Source organism: Adiantum capillus-veneris, chromosome 28 (genome assembly GCF_014529385.1).
Source record: "Adiantum capillus-veneris isolate H3 chromosome 28, ASM1452938v2, whole genome shotgun sequence".
Lineage (NCBI taxonomy): Eukaryota > Viridiplantae > Streptophyta > Polypodiopsida > Polypodiales > Pteridaceae > Adiantum > Adiantum capillus-veneris.
Genome location: NC_140958.1, coordinates 9,579,888 through 9,598,265, shown reverse-complemented (window position 1 = coordinate 9,598,265; position 18,378 = coordinate 9,579,888). Strand labels below are relative to the sequence as shown.

At 43.4% G+C, this 18,378-nt stretch overlaps 1 protein-coding gene across 7 annotated transcripts in view; it reads right to left on the bottom strand.

The window, feature by feature from the left end:
* The window catches only part of LOC147420044 (uncharacterized), a 67,291-nt gene extending 55,467 nt beyond the window's left edge, over positions 1–11,824 (bottom strand). Inside the window, exons 1-3 of one of the 7 annotated variants that reach the window (XM_086504106.1) lie at positions 11,383–11,824; positions 9,884–10,006; positions 9,337–9,770 (exon numbers count right to left, since the gene is read on the bottom strand). In XM_086504106.1, the coding sequence (XP_086360232.1) occupies positions 9,337–9,705 (369 nt within the window). In that variant the 5' untranslated portion in view covers positions 9,706–9,770; positions 9,884–10,006; positions 11,383–11,824. Of the gene's footprint in view, positions 1–9,336; positions 9,771–9,883; positions 10,007–11,021; positions 11,326–11,382 lie in introns of those variants that run through there. The other 6 variants (XM_086504105.1, XM_086504107.1, XM_086504108.1 and 3 more) reach the window with 6 other exon arrangements.
* Positions 11,825–18,378: the final 6,554 nt, after the last annotated feature.

Genomic DNA, 18,378 nt, shown 5'->3' with positions numbered 1-18,378 from the left:
ACCTTTATGAAGTTCAAGTATCGCACGACCCACGTATTAGAGTGGACCGGCGAAGAGTCCCTTCCAGGATTCCGGATGCTGTTGGCGCTCTCCCTCGACGCCATACAGTTCGGTACCAGTACCTCACTTTGAAAAGGAGGGGATGTCACGTGACACATCCAACCCTATGTGTCCGTGGACAAGCTACAGCACGACAAGGGTTCAGTCGGTCCAGTCTGTCTAGATTTAGAAGTGATCTGGCACTTTTGTGAGTCTATTCATAGACCGTGCATGCCCACTCACTTAGTGTAGATGCATATCCTCCGGTTGCACACAGCATGATCATCAGTATTCCCTTCAGAATCCATCAGATTCAGTCAGGGGAATTTTCCAGTGCATTTAGCCTATTTTTGGTATTTTCACTTATTATTTTTAAGTGACTTTCCAACAAAAGTAGGTAGGGCAATTTTGCTAAGTTAATATATAAGTAAACCCAAGTTAGCACTAAATGGCAGAAGAGGCAGCAGGAGCTTCCCGCTCAACAGGCACCTTCTCAACAGGAACCCCTCAACATCCCTAGCGTTTTTGGATCCCCATCCTCGCCGCAACTCAGCCTTGGCGTTTCCATCCCTTGCAGGATCGCCCTCACCTCCCAGTCATCTAGCGTTAGCAGATCAGCCCCCCATGCATCAGGTACTTAGCGTTTTACTAACGCTAGGAACACTTGCAGACAAGCTAGCGTTTTTGCCTTGCTGCAACGATTCCATTTTCAGCCACCAATGAGCAGAGCAACAGCGTTTTTCAGCATTTGACACAGTAGCAGATTCAGCCTAGACCCATTGCAGAAGTCCCCCCATTTGCAGCCCATGAAAACGCAGCCAAAACAGTCATTTTCAACCACCGAAACAGTCCCGAAAATCAGCAGTTAGAAGACTACATATTTCAACCATCAAGTCGTCGTTGTCATCACCGTCGTCGTCATCGGCATAGTCCAAGTTGCATCAGTCCATTGCATACGCATTGTACCACTTTGTACAATCATAAGTAGACCACTCTTGCCGACGAGAGTGGGGCCTTCGGAGGAGGGTTTTACAACGTCTCTGGTGTCGTATCTCTCTTCTCTCTCTATCTCTCAGTCTCATACACTTGCACGCACATTGTCCATTCACTTTGTTCGTGATCATAGCGATTTCCATTAAGAACGGAAGGCTCTACCTTCCATAAGAACTAAAAGGAATCTTGAGCACAGTTCGGAGCACTCATCTTGAGCAAAGCGCAAACAATCATTCCGCTGCACCTAACAATCAGTTTTCAGCCCTAAACCTGCAGATTTTCAGCCTCAAAGACCCACAAAAAACAACCCCCAAATCAGCGTTTTTGGACTAGTCGCAGATGTCAGCCCATAGCGTTTTTGGACAGCCGATAAAAGATTGCAGATTTCAGCCCTTAGGTCAGTCTCCTCATCACCGTCGTCATCGCCGACATAGCCTAGACTTGCATCGGTCACATGCATTCAGTTTGTACCAGTTTGAGCAATCATAAGTAGACCACTCTCGCCGACGAGAGTGGGACCTTCGGAGGAGGGTTTTTACAACGTCTCTTGTGTCGTATCTCTCTTCTCTCTCTCTCTCTCTCTCTCTCTCTCTCTCTCTCTCTCTCTCTCTCTCTCATACACTTGCACGCACAGTGTCCATTCACTTTGTTGTGATCATAGCATTCTCTCATTAAGAACGGAAGGCTCTACCTTCCATAAGAACAAAAGGAACCTTGAGCACAGTTCAGAGCATTCATCTTGAGCAAAGCGCAAACAATCATTCCGCTGCACCTTACATTGGTATAAGAGCTTTGGCAGTGTTCTGTATCACTCAAGGAAAGAACCACAAGAATCACAAGAATTTTCTTTTGCTCGTTGCCGTCGCACGAACCCAAAGTTCGCTTGGGCGTGCCGATTCCTAATCGTGTTTTTGAAGAGTGACAGGAAACCCAAGAAAGAAGGGCTTGTCTAGCCTCCCCTTGTGCCTCTTTTCACTCATTGAGAACGGACCGTGCACTTCGCAGCCGGGCAATCGACGTGAGGTGGGAAAAAGCAACCTTGGTGTGAGCGAAAGGCCACCAAGGTGTGCGCCCGCGGAAAAGAGCAGAACTTGAGTGAAGAGAAGATCCTTCTCTAACACAGATTGCAAGCGAAAGAAGAACCACAAGAACCCCGAGAACCCAAGACTCTCAAGAACCTCAAGACCCGCAAGAACCTCAAGAACTCAAGAACCCCAAGAACCCAAGTTCCTCGTGAACTTAAGAACTCAAGACCACAAGAACCCACGACTTCAGTGGATGGTCATCACTCGAAGCGGAATGGATACTTCGCTTGGAGGTGATGAGCATGAGAGAGGCGAAGAAGAATTTTCTTCACCAAGAGGTCTTTCCGACCCTCCCCCTTCCCCATCTACGCCAAAAATTGCATCAGATCCGATGGAGGCTTGGTGCAAGACAATGATGGACATGCTGACAATGTGGCACAAAGGAAGAATGGCAGCCATGGAGCGTGAGCGCGAGCAATTACGCTTGGAGGCAAAGAATTTGATCGCAAGTATGCAGAAAGAAAAACAGAATTGGATCGCAAGGACATTGTTCATTCTCCCGCTCTCATTGCTAAGATGCAGGACAAGATTGAAAGGATTCAGGAGAAGGAGACTCTCTCAGTCTCTTCTTCTCCAAAGCATGACACACAGGATTTGCATGATTATGAGAAGCATGATGATTTGATTCACAATGATGAGCATGATGATTTGGATGACAATGACAAGCATGATGATTTGCATAATCAAGATATGATTTCTCACAAGCATGATGAGTTGCATGAAGATGTGATTGTTCACAAGAAGAATGAGTAAGTTGATGCTTTTTCTAGCGAAGCTAACATCGTTGCAGATTCGATCAATCACGAAGGATCGATCTTGGCTCTCGAGCCTAGATCCAAAGAACCCTCACAGGAAGTATTATGTGTTCGCATGATTGATACGCACGCATTGTACGAGTGTTTCATTCGTGATCGTTTCCTGTATTTTAGTCAACGTCTTTATGTGATCCCTTTTCCTAGGCATGACTTATTGTATGTTAAGCACGTTTCATTCATGAATGAGCACGAATGTATGCGGATTGTTCATGGAAAGCTGAAAAGTTTGCATTCAAGGAAGTCACATTCCATGTCTCTTCCTTAGCATGACACATTTGTAGAAAGAGCACATGAAAGTATGAGTACCAAGTATGGCCATTTCCCTTGTGAATTGCCGCGGTTGATTGATTAGATCAGAAAGAAATGAGTAGATCTCATTGTTTGCATATGTTTGATGAACGGTTTGTCGCTCCATCTCTATGTTCATCTACATTGCATACACAGTCTTTAGAGAAGACTATTTTTTCCACTCACTTTACATGGAATGGGTATGTTCATGGTTTTGTGTTGGACATGGTTTCAGGAATTTTCAACCATGGAGATTCTTGAAGAAGAAAGAAGCATAACTAAAGACTAAGTTTCAGCATTGAAGGTCGCTTTCGGCGCGGCCCAAAGAAGCAAGCATTGCAGACCTTTATGAAGTTCAAGTATCGCACACCCACACATCAGAGTGGGCCAGCGAAGAGTCTCTTCCAAGATTCCGGATGCTATTGGCGATCTCCCTCGACGCCATACAATTCTGTACCAGTACCTCACTTTGAAAAGGAGGGGATGTCACGTGACACACCCAACCCTATGTGTCCGTGGACAAGCTACAGCATCATCAGGGTTCAGTCAGTCCAGTCAGTCTAGATTTAGAAGTGATCTGGCACTTTTGTGAGTCTATTCGTAGACCGTGCATACCCAGTCACTTAGTGTAGATACATATCCTCTCGTTGCACATAGCATGATCATAAGCATTCCCATCAGAATCCATCAGATCCTTCAGGGGAATTTTCCAGTGCATTTAGCCTATTTTACTTATTTTTGACATTTTTCACTTATTATTTTTAAGTGACTTTTGTTGGAAAGTAGGTAGGGCAAATTGAGTAAGTTTGTATATAAGCAAACCTAGACTAGCACTAAATGGCAGAAGAGGCAACAGGAGCCAAGCTCAGCAGGCAACTTCTCAGCAAGACCAAGCCTTGGTGGATTCCCTCCAAGCAGCAGATACCCCTATCCTAGCGTTTCTTCATCAGCCATTGCCTGGCTTTTGTGCACCAGCACATCATCACCATATCCCCCAATGCTTAGAGTTTTGCATCAGCACCCTCGCCAGCAAAGCCCAGCCCTAACGTTTTGACAAGACATCAGCCAACGTTTTTGGAAATACTAAAACCCTAGCGTTTTTGGATTTGCCCAGCGTTTGCAGATTCTAGCCTTTACAGCCTTCAGCCCGGCGATTTTCAGCATTAGAAGACCTACAAGTTCAGCCCTAAGAAGTAGCAGATTCAGCCCGAAAAGACCATCAGTTTTCAGCCTAAAGAAACCTCAGTTTTCAGCCCTAAACCTTCAGATTTCCAGCGTCAAAGACCCACAGAAAACAGCTCCCAAATCAGTGTTTTTGGACTAGTCGCCGATTTCAGCCAATAGCGTTTTTGGACAGCAGATAAAAGATTGCAGATTTCAGCCCTTAGGTCAGTCTCGTCATCACCGTCGTCATCGCCGACATAGCCTACACTTGCATAAGTCACATGCATTCAGTTTGTACCAATTTGTGCAATCATAAGTAGACCACTCTCGCCAACGAGAATGGGGCCTTCGGAGGAGGGTTTTACAATGTCTATGGTGTCGTATCTCTCTCTCTCTCTCTCTCTCTCTCTCTCTCTCTCTCTCTCTCTCTCTCTCTCTCTCTCTCTCTCTCTCTCATACATTTGCACGCACAGTGTCCATTCACTTTGTTGTGATCATAGCATTCTCTCATTAAGAACGGAAGGCTCTACCTTCCATAAGAACGAAAGGAACCTTGAGCACAGTTCGGAGCACTCATCTTGAGCAAAGCGCAAACAATCATTCCGCTGCACCTTACATTGGTATCAGAGCTTTGGCAGTGTTCTGTATCACTCAAGGAAAGAACCACAAGAATCACAAGAAATTTTTTTTGCTTGTTGCGGTCGCATGAACCACAAGGAAAGAATCACAAGAATTTTGTTTTGCTTGTTGCGGTCGCACGAACCCAAGTTCGCCTGGGCGTGTCCATTCCTAATCGTGTTTTTGAAGAGTGACAGGAAACCCAAGAAAGAAGGGCTTGTCCAGCCTCCCCTTGTGCCTCTTTTCTCTCATTGAGAGCGGACCGTGCACTTCGCGGCCGGCCAATCGACATGAGGTGGGAAAAAGCATCCTTGGTGTGAGCGCAAGGCCGCCAAGGGGTGCGCCCACGGAAAAGAGCAGAACTCGGGTGAAGAGAAGATCCTTCTCTAACACAGATTGCAAGCGAAAGAAGAACCGCAAGAACCCGGAGAACCCAAGAACCTCAAGAACCTCAAGACCCACAAGAACCTCAAGAACTCAAGAACCCCGAGAGCCCAAGTTCCTAGCGAACTTAAGAACCCAAGACCACAAGAACCCACGACTTCAGTGGATGGTCATCACTCGAAGCGGAATGGATACTTCGCTTGGAGGTGATGAGCATGAGAGAGGCGAAGAAGAATTTTCCCCACCAGGAGGTTTTTCCGACCCTCCCCCTTCCCCATCTACGCCAAGGATTGCATCAGATCCTATGGAGGCTTGGTGCAAGACAATGATGGACATGTTGACAACATGGCACGAAGCAAGAATGGCAACCATGGAGTGTGAGCGCGAGTAATTACGCTTGGAGGCCAAAGAATTTGATCGCAAGTACGCAGAAAGAAAAACAGAATTGGATCGCAAGGACATTGTTCATTTTCCCTCTCTCATTGCTACTATGCAGGAGAAGATTGAAAGGATTCAGGAGGAGTGTCTCTTCTTCTCCAAAGCATGACACACACGATTTGCATGATTATGAGAAGCATGATGATTTGATTCACAATGATGAGCATGATGATTTGGATGACAATGACAAGCATGATGATTTGCATAATCAAGATATGATTTCTCACAAGTATGATGAGTTGCATGAAGAAGATGTGATTGTTCACAAGAAGGATGAGTTAGTTGATGCTTTTTCTAGCGAAGCTAACATCATTGCAGATTCGATCGATCACAAAGGATCGATCTTGGCTCTCAAGCCTAAATCCAAAGAACCCTCACAGGAAGTATTATGTGTTCGCATGATTGATACGCACGCATTGTACGAGTGTTTCATTCCTGTATTTTAGTCAACGTCTTTACGTGATCCCTTTTTCTAGGCATGACATATTGTACATTGAGCACGTTTCATTCATGAATGAGCACGAATGTATGTGGATTGTTCATGGAAAGCTGAAAAGTTTGCATTCAAGGAAGTCACATTCCATGTCTCTTCCTTGGCATGACACATTTGTAGAAAGAGCACATGAAAGTATGAGCACCAAGTATGGGCATTTCCCTTGTGAATTGCCACGGTTGATTGATTTAGATCAGAAAGAAAAGATTCGATCTCATTGTTTGCATATGTTTGATGAACGGTTTGTCACTCCGTCTCTATGTTCATCTACATTGGATACACAGTCTTTAGAGAAGACAATATTTTTTCCACTCACTTTACATGGAATGGGTATGTTCATGGTTTTGTGTTGGACATGGTTTCAGGAATTTTCAGCCATGGAGATTCTTGAAGAAGAAAGAAGCATGACTAAAGACGAAGTTGAAGCAGTGAAGGAGCCACAGAAGACTTTGTGTCGCTTTCGGCGCGGCCCAAACAAGCAAGTGTTGCAGACCTTTATGAAGTTCAAGTATCGCACGACCCACACATCAGAGTGGCCAGCGAAGAGTCCCTTCCAGGATTCCGGATGCTATTGGCGATCTCCCTCGACGCCATACAGTTCGGTACCAGTACCTCACTTTGAAAAGGAGGGGATGTCACGTGACACATCCAACCCTATGTGTCCGTGGACAAGCTACAGCATGATCAGGGTTCAGTCAGTCCAGTCAGTCTAGATTTAGAAGTGATCTGGCACTTTTGTGAGTCTATTCGTAGACCGTGCATACCCAGTCACTTAGTGTAGATACATATCCTCTCCTTGCACACAGCATGATCATCAGTATTCCCATCAGAATCCATCAGAATCCTTCAGGGGAATTTTCCAGTGCATTTAACCTATTTTACTTATTTTTGACATTTTTCACTTATTATTTTTAAGTGACTTTTGTTGGAAAGTAGGTAGGGCAAATTGAGTAAGTTTGTATATAAGCAAACCTAGACTAGCACTAAATGGCAGAAGAGGCAACAGGAGCCAAGCTCAGCACGCAACTTCTGAGCAAGACCAAGCCTTGGTGGATTCCCTCCAAGCAGCAGATCCCCCCACCCTAGCATTTCTTCATCAGCCATTGCCTGGCGTTTTTGCACCAGCACATCATCGCCATACCCCCCAGTGCATAGCATTTTGCATCAGCACCCTCGCCAGCAAAGCCCAGCCCTAGCGTTTTGAAAAGACATCAGTCAGCGTTTTTAGAAATGCTAAAACCCTAGCGTTTTTGGATTTGCCCAGCGTTTGCAGATTCCAGCCTTTACAGCCTTCAGCCCGGCGATTTTCAGCATTAGAAGACCTACAAGTTCAGCCCTAAGAAGTAGCAGATTCAGCCCGGAAAGACCATTAGTTTTCAACCTACAGAAACCTCAGTTTTCAGCCCTAAACCTGCAGACTTTCAGCGTCAAAGACCCACAGAAAACAGCCCCCAAATCAGCGTTTTTGGACTAGTCACAGATTTCAGCCCATAGCGTTTTTGGACAGCAGATAAAAGATTGCAGATTTCAGCCCTTAGGTCAGTCTCGTCATCACCGTCGTCATCGCCAACATAGCCTAGACTTGCATCAGTCACATGCATCCAGTTTGTGCAATCACAAGTAGACCACTCTCGCTAACGAGAGTGGGGCCTTCGGAGGAGGGTTTTACAACGTCTCTAGTGTCGTATCTCTCTTCTCTCTCTCTCTCTCTCTCTCTCTCTCTCTCTCTCTCTCTCTGACGTTAATATTACATTTCAACATTTCAGTCTCATACACTTGCACGCAGAGTGTCCATTCACTTTGTTGTGATCATAGCATTCTCTCATTAAGAACGGAAGGCTCTACCTTCCATAAGAACAAAAGGAACCTTGAGCACAGTCGGAGCACTCATCTTGAGCAAAGCGCAAACAATCATTCCGCTGCACCTTACAGTATTCTTTCACAGACCCATACCACCTCCGGCAACCACACAGCAAGCAATTACCATCCAGAGAGCAAAGATGGTCAGAACCAACAGGAGACAGAGAGCACCTGGATTTCAGACACCTTGTCTCTACTAACGAGAGATGACAGAGACCAAAGACCAGTTCCACCTGGAGAATGTTGAGTGCCTGGCTCAGCTCAGACCACATCCTTCAAAGAATTGCTGGAAGGTGAGGGGTTACAACTTACATCCAAGCCGATCTGAAACCTCAAGTATTTACATGTCTGACCACGAGACAGCCAAGTGAAATTACCTAAGGCTCCTCATTGACAGTCACCCTCACCACCAATCCTAAAACCATGGGAATCAATCCGTTTATATAAGCAACAGATTATGCTGTATAAAACATAGTATCATCTGCATACTCCCAATCCCCCCCCCCCGGGAACCCCCAATGTGTGACACAAGCATTTACAATGCACAAAACAGGGGGACCCTACTACGCGAAGACGCTTTCATTGTCTCAACAAAGAGCAGGAACAAATAGGGAGCCAAGGAAGCCCTGTCTCACAGAAAAGAAAAGCTCAAATTTCTTTCGGACAAAACCCCCCAATGGTCAAAGCGCTGCTAGCTGGTCATTACAAAGTAGCGACCACCATAATCCATCAGGCAGGAAAACCCATTCGCTGAAGAGTCCCCTCGAACAACCCCAATCCACTTTCTCTTAGGCCTTCTCAAAGTTGAGAAGGAGAATAGCACTAGGCTGTCCAGAGTGACCTTAAGCAACAGGGAGGAGAGGAAGAAGAATGAAAGCAGCCCAGTGATGTGATACTCAATCTGTAAAATTAAACATGTGTACGCATTGGGCAAGTGGCGGCACACGGAGAAGGGATTTTCAAAGTTCTTTCAGAATTTAGATCATTTGCAATCACTAGCGTGTTAAAGTGGCAAAAGAATTAAGCACATCAACGCTGATATATGAATGGTCTACTACACATCAGTGATGTAAATGACAACTTCAAACTTTTTAACATGCATTAGGCCTTTCAGACACCCAAACCAGGTAAATGCAAATTTTTGTAACCAAACTCCCACCTCACCAGCGTCAAATGGGAGACTTTCTTCTGTCTTCATATTGAGCTCCATAAGTTCCAGTTCTGCTTCAAGCTCAGCAGCAAGTGCAGCCATTTGATCTTTCACCATCCCTCCCATTGCAGGTACCCGCTCTTCTAACAACCCATCCATCCTACAGTTTCTTGTGAGAATAGGCTGTTGGCCTGTGCACTTTTTGTCAGTACAGGAACTCTCCCTTGGGCAAAACTTGTCTTCCACTGAATGCCCATGGTGGCTTTCCAAGTCTTCACCATGTCGCTGAAGTGCTTGTTTCAGCTCTTGAACCAAGCTTTCAGTCTCTTCCACCGTTTTGTACAATTTCTTCATTTCCTCCTGACAATTAATCAACATGAACAACGCACCTGCTCCAACACCAACATTGAGGCTAGGATCACGCAGCTGTAATTTTGGAACACCTATACCATGAAAAAGTTCCATATTCAACATCAAGGCCAACACCAAAATCATGTAACATTGCTTTGAAACACCTAATATATCAACGACACCTGTCAGCACAAAGGACGTTTACCTAGAAAATTTGATTTAAAAGTAAAGGTCTTAATCAGCAAGCACCTCTCTCAACACATGAAAAAGGCCACTCAAATTGCACAGTCTCTCACACCCATAATAGCAAGTGGGTATATTTGACACACTGAAAAGAAAAAAAAAATTGCTGTCAGCCTACACTGCTAAAGCACGCTGCAGTTTGTTTATGCCAGTTGATATGGTTAGACATACAGTAATAGCCTCTTTGAAATAACATAATGGAAGTGTAAAGTAGTAATTGGCTAATTAAAACACGCAAATTCTTAATTACGAAAGTAATTCAGGCTAGACAATAATGAAGGTACATGGGAAAGCCTGAGCTTGAAACTACAACACAAATATACTTGATACTTGTATTCATGTGCGCCACTGCTGGCAGGCCTTACACCTGCCTGTATGCATAAGGGCACTTCATCAACTATGCAGATTAGAAGCATCAACGGAAGGAATGAACCATGATCCCCCTTATCCATCCTTACCATTATTATCCTTGAAAACACATTATCCTAACAGCTCAATCCAGTGACCCCAAGTCAAATGAAAAACAATTGCAACGTGACAAAACAGGACTGGTAGGATGTACACACTAACTTCAGACGCTAGTTTGCAAACTGTAACGTGTCCTCTTCATTTTAGCATGTGAGTGTCCCAGAGAGTGTGCTGCAAACTCTGCAGCCATGAGAAGATAAGCATCCTGCTTGAAGAAGGCCACAGCATAACTATGCAACAAGACAACAGAAGTACCTTTCTAACGAACCCAACTATACTAAGTCTTATAATCATAATAACGCTCATGGATAACACTCCCAAACAAGCACAATTAAGAAAATTCTTAGTTAAAATATAGAGCTTGGAGGTAAATCTTCAAGTTCAACCGTATAGCATTTTGATGCCAAATTATGTAATGTAACAGTCCCTGCTTGCTTTTGAACAAAGGTCTGATTGAAATAATTCATTGCAAGGGTCAGTCCACCCTTAGTGATCAATCCACAGGTGCCCATCCTTGAGTCTGGGGACTTAACAAGCCTGACTGGCCAGGCGTAGATTTCAGGCGCAGTACCCTTTCTCGTTAACATGGTTTGGAACAACCTATGACTGCCAACCCAAACCATCTCTTGTACCTTAAGAGTAGTTCCACACGCCCTCAGTCTATTCAAAGTGACACGGCAGCAAAAGTCCAATTCAAGCTAGTGATTGCCATTGATGCTGAAGGCTAAGGTCAATAGTCTACAGGCTGCTAATTTAGTACAAAATGCACTAAATTAGCAGCCTGTAGACACACGCCCTCATTCTATCCAAACCGACATGGCAGCAAAAGTCCAATTCAAGCTAGTGATTGCCATTGATGCTGAAGGCTAAGGTCAATAGCCTACAGGCTGCTAATTTAGTACAGAATGCACCACAATAACAAAGGGTGAGGCAAATGCCTCGCTTGAATGAGCTGAAGAGAGAGGATGGTTAAAAAGAAAGAATAGAGCTTACAGCTGGCTGTGGAGGCGCGTGACATTTTAGAGACATGGTAAGTTCCCTTGCGCTGCTCTCGCTTGGCCACAGGCATCTAGGGCCCCGCAAGAATCCTGCCCTGTGCAGTTGGAGTGAACCCAGAAGGCTGACTCAATGCAAAGAGAACACATACCAATCTGCAGAGAGGCACAACAGTAGTTGTTGTACAATAGAAAGGCGTAGAGTTCTCTTGAGGGACTGTGTGGATAACCTGAATTCGACCAAGGAATTAAAAGGGGGAGATGGCGATGGCGATGGAGATGGCCAGAGAGGCAGGCAGGCAAGAGCCGCTTTCTGATAATGAGTTTACGACGTACGTGTGCGTGCTCCTTTTGAGAACTTTACCTGAGGTCATTATGCTGCTGTCCGAGGAAATATTCAATTGCTGCGGAGTTTCTTCTCTTCTATCTGGATGTGCAGGGAAGTGGTCAGTTAAACTCGCTGCCGTGTCCGCCCTGCGTGCCATGACCCACAGTCGGCCCCTCGGAAAAGACCACGGTTTATAAAGGGAAGTCCTCAGTCGAGGGACTCGAGACTTGTTATTACGTACAGTGTGTGCACATTTTTTAGAAGTTGACTTCTGCGTCCGATTATGTGCCGCAAAGATCTTTAAGGTCTCTTGGGATAGTTTCCTACGACTTTAAAATACTACTCTTCTTCTCTCTCTCTCTCTCTCTCTCTCTCTCTCACACACACACACACACAAAGGCTCCGCACACCTCACCGCTAAGAGCCTCATAGGTGAATCTGCTAGTCACACGATGTAACACGAGATTATTGAACTTGTGAAAATTTACCTTCTTTTCCAAGTTCAAAGGTTATCGCCTCTATTTCTGGCTCCAAATTAGCACACGCTACTCTTTTGACCTCGATACCCCGTCGGCAATCCCATGCGCAGATGGTTCGCGAATGAAAATCGGTCATGAGCTGCTTTTTGGAGCAGTTACAGCATCTTGGTCGTGATCCTGTAAGAGCTACAAGTGCTAAGCGAGACGGCTTCTTCGAGCATTTGTAGCGCCTTGAGCCACTAAAGAAGCCAGGTGGGACGAGGCTCTAAGGAGCATGGGGTTTTTCAATGAAGCCTCGGTGGTGGGATCAAGGGATGGGAACTCGATGAGGAATGGGAGGCCATCCGATGCGTACTCGTGTCAAAATTCGTAAACTCAGGCACATTTTGTAAGCTAGGACACGGCAATTGACGTGGCCTTTTTTTCTAGCTTGGCATTTTTTTCCAGCTTGGCGACTGTCGTGGATGAGCTCATTGCATGAGGTTGGGGGGCTATCATGGCAGACTAACATCGTGGCAGGCGGGCCATTTGAATTTGGAGGCGGAGGGCGAGACCAAGGAGGGAACCTGGTGGAGTCGGAAATACCTCTCAAGGGGGCCACGGGTTTGAACCAGGTAGCCAAAGGATAGAATGAAGCAGGAACTATGGTGAAGTCAAGAAAAGTTGTCAAAGGGTCCATCGATTCGAACCAAGTAACATGTGTGTGTGTGTGTGTGTGTGTGTGTGTGTGTGTGTGTGTGTGTGTGTGTGTGTGTGTGTGTGTGTGTGTGTGAGAGAGAGAGAGAGAGAGAGAGAGTGGCTGAGACTGAGAATGAGATAATGTGTGTATTTGTAGCTTCCTCCCATTAATCATGAGCTTGATCTGCCATTGAGTGGATGTTTCAATTGTGAGACAACAACAAAAGGGGGTATCATTAGATGACTAGCCAAAAATTGATGATAGTGGCATGGATGATTGGCCAAAAAATGAGGGACTTGGGGCTAATATAAGGCCCAGTTCTTATCTATTTCCACATTCAATGTTCATGGGATGCACTAGATCCATTTCCATATACATAAAAAACATTTGTGTCTTTTGATGAGAAGACATACTCCATGACCAAAGATTTGGGAGGGGGAAAAATGGTCACTTGGAGTACTTCAAGATTGTACACTGTCTTGGGATCTTGATCTCTTGTGTCTTTTCTTGTGTTGTCTAGTAGTTTGTAGTCTTAAAGCATATTTTTTAAAAACCCTGACATTGGTGTTAATACAATGGTGAAAATGTACAAGATTTGGTGGTAGCATAGTACCAACTTGGTGCTATTCATTACAAAATTTGGTGCTAGAACAATACCAAACTTGATGCTATGCAGTATCAAACGTGGTGCTATGCAATACTAAACTTGGTGCTATTTAGTACCAAACTTGAGCTTTGCTTGTCATCACTTTGGTACTGGTTAGCTTCCTTTTGGTACTGGTTAGCTCCCTTTTGGTACATGATCTTATGCAAAGAATGCTACAATAAAAGTTTTGGTATTGCTTTGTCATCACTTTGGTGCTGGTTACCTCCCTTTTGGTACTAGTTAGGAGCAAGTTGGTATAGAGCTTGACCATTAATGTACAACAATCTCAGATACTGAATAGACGAAGTGAAGATTAACAAGAAAAACAGTAAATCATGAGGAGAAAAAGATATATTTCATCTAAGAGAAAAAACATTCACTTGCCCACTTAGGGGTTCTGAAATTGTGTTTCAAGTAACATGGATGCACCATCATCACTCTCATCATCGTCATATGGCATGCTATTGTATATGTTCTCATATACTTCAATAGATAACTTCAATCGATTAAGGACTCTTGCAATAGGCTCCATCAAGAAACGCATGGCCCTTACAAGATGTGTAGATCATGACGGGAGATGTTTGATCCAATAGGCTATATGTATCAGCTTTTCCTTTCACTTGGCCATAGTATAAGCCTTGAACAACCTTCCCTCCCCTAACAATCTTGTTATGCACTTATCCTTTTGTGATCTCATCGTCTGGTACAACACTTTTGTGCATTTGATAAGGTAGAAGTTCTCTTTAGCCTCGGTTGCTTTGATTGCAAAGTTATCGCCAATGGACAGCATTCCACATAACATTTTAGGGCATCCTTCCTACAGTGGTAGGTTAGAAACTTGGCTCATTAGCATAGAATTTGAATATTCAACATCCTCCTCATCATCCTCTTTGTCATCCCTTCTTGTTATTACTAGACTCTGGTAGTGGTTTGATGGAAACATATTTTCATTTTTCTATGTGCATTCTATTTTTGCATCTTCCCCATAGCCCACTCATACCTGAATCACAAAAGCATGAAAGTGTTTGAAAGAGTACGGTGCATGGGTTGTCCTCTGAATACCCATCAGGACAATGAAACGAGCGGGATCCCACAATGCACACACAATCCCACTGGAGATTGTGTTGCACATCATTTGCACCAATAAGTCAGAAGACTCTCTAAGTATTACACTTGTGAGACTATTCTCTTGGCTAAAAAGTTGCATTCATAAAGTTGACCACATCAACCGCACACTTCATAGGCCAGCCATCTGGTTTCAATTCCTCATGTGTCAAGGTTTTCTTGATGACTTCCCCTGCCTCATCATGCTCTATGGTTGGATGATGAGAAGTTATGCATCATGTGTAAGCTTGTCATCTGATAGTACTTGGCCACAAAATAACAAGGTCTATGGGCTTTGAATAGTGAAACAACACCATCTGACCACACCGAATGGTGCTACAAAACAATGTCCATGTTGTTTGAGTCACTTGCCATGAAGCATGAAACAATGTTGTACAAACAATGTGTCATGCTAGTGTCTTTTGAACACCACCTGTTGCATTTCTAACATAAGTGATGTGCACAAGTATTGTGACTTGAGTAGACACCAATGCATTGACTAAATCTCATGATTCTGAATTTTAAAAGAATAATTCTCTACAAAGTCAATAATGAATACAACGACATTGCTACGAAACTTGAGCAAACAATCCTTGAATTGATGGGATTGCCAACGGAAGACAAAGTTGTGCTTGATGAAGCTTGTGAGGTGGGCTAAAAATAGGTTAAGAAAAGACGCACTTTTCATTCGTTGCACAATCAAGTGCTTTCTCTTCTTCTCACTCCCACCTGCATCAACCTGTCCCGTTCCAACATCCATGAAAACCTTCACAGACGCCTCCCTGCTATCCTCTTCCATCTCATTGGGACAAAATGCCAACTTCTGTACACCACATTGTGAGACGTCCCCCATCAAGCATTCCTTGGCATGTTATTCACTATTTGGAGGCTTTGGGCACATGATGGATTCCCACATACCAGTGATGTGCTGACATACTTCTTGGTTTGCAAAACACTCTCATATATCATCACTTGTACAAAATATGGAGCAAGGTGCAAAGGTAACCTTTCCCGTGACGCACCAAACTTGTTTTGCGGCATCTGATTAAAAGCCTCTTTGAAATAGAACATATGCACATGGGATACACAGCAACAAGTATACCGCTCTTTCAACTTCCAAACAAAGTATGGCTTTAATGCCTCAAAGCATCTAAAAAACACTCCCACTACGAGCCTTCTTAAATCTTTGGTATAGCTCAACCTATGGCACCAAAACAAACGATTAGAAAATTTCTAGATGGTAAAATGCCACTCATGCAATAGTGCCAAAACTGGTTGTAGACAGTACCAAATATGGTATTGTAGAACCATCTTTGGTAGTCTACTAAACTTTAAAACTCCAGAGTACCAAAATGTCATGTTGGGTAACCATTGCCCCATGAAACAGAATAGCATTTAAGAGCTGGACACCACTAAAACAAGTCAAATTGGAGCCATTTGGTAATGCTAACAACATTTGGCATTTAATGAGAGGTATAATTTGGCATTGTCTTCATGCTATTTTGAACTCTTGCAATGCAGGAGAGTTCCAAATTGGAAAGTTCAAAGATGCTTGGGTACTATTCTTGCAACCTTTAGTACTATAACATACTATTTTCATATTTGGTACTATCTTTAGGATTTTAGTACTATGTACAACCATTGGCATGTAGGAGAGTAACAAATTGGGTAGTTCAAAGATGCTTGGGTACTATTCATGCAACCTTTGGTACTATAACAAACTTTTTCCATATAAGGTATTGTCTTTAAGCTTTTGGTACTATGTACAACCAGTGACCAAATTGGGTAGTTCAAAGATGCTTGGGTACTATTCATGCAACCTTTGGTACTATAATAGACTATTTTCATATTTGGTACTGTCTTTTAGGCTTTTGGTACTGTGTACAACCATTGGCATGCAGGAGAGTACCAAATTTTGGTATTGTCTTTAGGCTTTTGGTACTATGTACAACCATTGGCATCCAAGAGAGTACCAAATTTGGTATTTTACAAAGGCTTGGGTACTATACAAAGACCATTACTATTGTGCAGGACCAGTGCCATATAACAAAAATTCAGATTTGGTGTTATTTTTCTTCTTTTGACTCATAGTTGAACTCCATGCAAAAGAGTACCTATATCGGTACTTTGCGAATTCTTTGGTGATAAACAAGAATGATTTGGTACTATACAATAGGCTTTGGTAAAATAGAGCGAGGATTTGGTACTCTACAAATTGGCTTTGGTGCCTCTGGGAAAGAAAAGGTACTATACAGAGGCTTTGGTACTCTATAGATAGGCTTTGAAATTACTAGTATAAAATTGAACACCAAATTTGGTATTGCACAGGGGCTTTGGTTCTATGCAAGATAGCTTTGGGAGTACATAGGAATGCATTGGTATTGTATACAACCTTTGTAAGGTATTGTACACATCCACTGTCGTATAGCAGACTACCAAATTTGGTTTTGTCTTGACCAAATCAACCTTAAGGATTATCAAACAAATTACAATTGCTAAGAGTTGTTGGTACTTGAGAGTCATCAAGTAGATGCAAAGGATGTTTGACAACACTTTTCCTTCCAAATCTCTTTTTGCATATGTCTCTGATGTCCAAAAGGCATACACCAAATCTCTCGTTTCATTGGTTATAACAGTTCCTTGAGGCAATTGTCTCTCACATGAACTCTAATGGCAACACTTCATCCTCATCTTTATTCTTCATCCTTGAACTTGCAGTAGCTATATTTCTTTGATGGATACCCAGGACACTAGAAATTTTAGATTGGTTTATTGAGGTCACACCTATACTATTGTTCAAGATCATTTTCAAAGAGGTTTTCTTCACAAAAAGCTCACGTGCTAAGTGCGGGACCTTAATTTTAGTCAAAGTTGCGCACACCTGATAGAACGGTCTCTTCGACATTGCCAAAATTTGATTTTTGCAGCTCGGTGGTGGTCCAAGAGTTGTTGGAATATTTCCTTTTGTTCACTCCTTGACAGTCGGCCTCTAACTACAACTATGCTTGATGAGGGACAAGCATCCTGAAAAACTCTCTCTCAAGCTAAAGTTACATCAGAACAACAAAATATAGAATCTCAAAATGAAGAATAAATGAAAGATCGACTCGATGTAGAACCGCTACATCTAGAAGAGCAACACGTTGCATAAGATCCAAATACCAAAGTCTCCTCCATAGACTAAAGGACATGATGATACATCCCAAAAAAGGAAAGAGATGATGATAATAGATGTCCCTTCACTGTAGCCAATAGATGAGAAAGTGACGATGAGATAGTGGAAAATTTTGATCTCTGAGAGATCTTGCACATGATAGAACTTCAATTCAATTGTCACAAAACGATCACCGGGACTCAGACCAAGGAAGCTAAAGAGGCCAAAGCTACCACAAAAAAAGAAACTTAAGAGATAGCATAGCTCAAATAGATAGTGAAAAGTTTGCAAACAGATAAGCAAAAGCTACATATAGAGCTAGAGAAGGACAAGAAGGATGAGAAAGATACTTACAAGGATCTAAAACAGGAAATCAAGGTAAACAACCAATTTCAAGTGGAGCAGCAGCAAGCATTGGAAGAGGGTCTGGACAAGGAAAAGAAGAAGTACTCAAAGCTATATGATTCCTGAAGCACACTCTCTCTACCCTCCTCGCCAAAATCAGATGCGACACCACCAGCATCTACTTCTCTCCCCTCAACAACAAGTTTTGAAGAGCGTAAAGCACTCAAAGCACTCGCTCCAAACACATGGCTAGTGAAGT